This window comes from Fopius arisanus, unplaced genomic scaffold (assembly GCF_000806365.1).
Source record: "Fopius arisanus strain USDA-PBARC FA_bdor unplaced genomic scaffold, ASM80636v1 scaffold00045, whole genome shotgun sequence".
In the NCBI taxonomy this organism is placed as follows: Eukaryota; Metazoa; Arthropoda; class Insecta; order Hymenoptera; family Braconidae; genus Fopius; species Fopius arisanus.
In genome coordinates, this window is record NW_011887784.1 from 727,097 (window position 1) to 729,951 (window position 2,855).

At 32.1% G+C, this 2,855-nt stretch overlaps 1 protein-coding gene across 1 annotated transcript in view; it reads left to right on the forward strand.

Moving 5' to 3' along the window:
- Taz (tafazzin, phospholipid-lysophospholipid transacylase) overlaps positions 1-1,902 on the forward strand; it is a gene marked incomplete in the record, with an annotated part of 3,986 nt that extends 2,084 nt beyond the window's left edge. The window contains 2 exon segments of the mRNA XM_011305945.1: positions 97-351; positions 560-1,902. Of these exon segments, the coding sequence (XP_011304247.1) occupies positions 97-351; positions 560-599 (295 nt within the window).
- Between the last annotated feature and the right edge of the window lie 953 nt (positions 1,903-2,855).

Genomic DNA, 2,855 nt, shown 5'->3' on the forward strand with positions numbered 1-2,855 from the left:
CCTCCATTTGACTGCAGTCCTCGTTCATCAATAATCAGTCAATTTCAGACAAGTAATGCAGGTTGAGTCAAGAATCAGAGTAGCTTGATTTCGCAGGTTGAAATGGGGAATAGGGAGATTGATAATGGAGTCACCAGTAATGCCATTAGTTGTACCAATTTATCACATTGGAATGGATGAAATCCTACCTAATGAACCGCCGTACATGATACGTGCTGGAAAGCGTGTGACGCTGTGTTATGGTGAGCCAATAGACTTTGGTGATATGTTGAAGGAGTTGAGGACTGCCGATGCCAGTGAAATAGAAACTAGGAAGGCCATAACTGATCGAATTGATGAGGAACTTATGAGGTAAATAGCACTCTCTGTCGTTTTTTCGGATGTAACGTAAAAAAATGTCAAGAGAATATTTCCCTTTTTTGCTGAAGAAACGTTAAAAGACTCATTTTTTTTTTTTAAAACTCCTCTAGTTTAAAAAATATTGAGATAATTCTCAATGTAAAATTTCTCAATTTCGTTTGATGAAATTTAAATTAATTATTAATAATGATTATTGCAGGTTAAAAACGATCACAGAGGATCTCCACGTTAGATCTTGACGTCCAAGTGACGGCCCAGGTCGTCACTCCTAGAATTAAATTGGGTCAAGTTAAATTGAACGTTCGAGATATAATTGAAAGTGAAAAATCGAACAATTAAGAACAATCAATGATGTTTCACTGGTATTTAAACTTCATATGGACATCATCTTTATACACCTCCGTAGCCCCAGGGAGATTGAACAAAAGGGAAAAAACTTGAAAAACTAATGCAATTGGTATCACAAGGTCAAGAGCCATCGAATCAGGTGATTAATTACATTGATTAAGTTTTAAGTACAGTAGAGCTACTGTTTTTGTAGATGTCGTACGCAACTAGAGGCCTAAATGTCTCTGAAATGTAAATAAAATATAATTCAGTGCATTATTTTAATGAAATCTATTTACGTTTGAGGCTGGACCACCGATAACTCGGGAATTATCGAATTTAGAGGAAAATATTCGAGGATTTTCTTTATACGATTTTTTGAGAGTTATAAAAGGTTTTCCGGTTTTTCCTACAAATTTTTATTAATCTGTTAAAAATAGGTTTATCCATTTAAACGACGTTTCAACTTTTTTTATTCTTGAAATGAATAGTTTTAAAAAAGAATTTAAGAGGCTGACGAGGCCTGAGAGCAGATACAAAAGGCATCAGACATTTTTCCATAAATCCAGTCATTTCCAGAAGTACAAGAGAGTCATCACGCAATAAAGTGTTTTTATACTTAAGTGCCTTCATTGCACTAGAATTGAACAGGTGAAGATGTTTCTATGAATAGAAGTGAAAGAAGTGGGTAATCGTGTCAAGTAAACGACACAGGCCATCCAAAAATGCTCCTGATGCTTTATAAATGGATTATTTAAATATTCCGAAATGACTCACAATTTTAATGGTATATTTATGGTTTAAATTATCTCTAAAAATAATTGAGAAATGCAAACTGTAGTGGAAATGAATCACGTCATGTGTGATAATCAGAGAAAAAAACACAATAAATTTCTTCGATCAAAAAAAATGGAAACTGACTATTTCCTTTAATTGAAAGAATAACAATGCAACTTCAAAGCAAATATTATATTACGCATATTTTAATATTCACAGTTCAGATACACAGCACATACAACGTCGTTAAACATATGTTTGTTCATGATTTGTATTTCTATACGCAAACAACTCGAAATTCATTGGCGGGTTTCTCCTTGGCACATACACATCCTGTTCAATGTTTTCAAATGTTTCTTTCTTCTTTGTAAACTGATCACTCATTCCGTTGATGATCCCACATGTTGATGCGAGGTTTTTGCACGTAATTAACTCTTTAAAACAACTCAGCATTGAAATTTATTGGTGGAAAAAGGTGACGACTCACAGCACACGACATTTAAATTATTTCGATAAGAATTATTCTGCGACCATATGTCGAGAGACCTCTTTGTGAAGACTTTTACATCCTACAAAAAAATCTATTGACATTTTTTTATAAATCTACTAGTTCCAGCGATTTTCGGAAGAAAATAATTCATAGAAAAAGTCTACAGAGAGGGTATCATTGGTCGATAAATTTTGTAATTACAAACATTTACGAAGTAAGGAATTAACATTTTGTAAACTTGTCGATATTAATTTTGCTGATACGAACAGATGTTCAAGGTTTTTTTTTTCATTAAAATCTCATGTGTTGCTTAAACAATACATATTTGCAAAATTGTAGAAGTAATCCTTTAGATTGTACTAATCAAAACCAATTTCTTCATTTTTTGAAGTATTTTTAAAGAGACAGACTCACTGAAAAGAGTAAAAAATTAATTCTACAAAAATCTCCCAATCTAATTGCAAAGATATTGGCATTAAAAATATAATCTCTATAAAACTATCAGATACAAATTTTCACATTTCTACGCAACAAACGGATGTAGCTTTATTGCAAAAGGTCAAAAGAATACTTTCTCCAGAATCTCCTCGACCACTTCCCCATTTTTTTTCTAATCACCTGACTATCAATAGATTTTTCCACTTTTTTTTCCTAACTCAAAAATGATTAAATTTCCAAAGTACAAGGAGATGATAACTATTTTCATTATTCATCCACTTTTCTTATTTATTTATTCTCTTACTGAAATACACTGACTTTGCATCTGACTCCACATGTTTAATTTGATATAACTGTTCATGTGCATATATCTCATATATTTTTACATAAAAACCTTGCAGGTATTCTCATCCGACAAAATAAGATAAACTCAACAAAAGATTAATATTCTTTTATACATTCC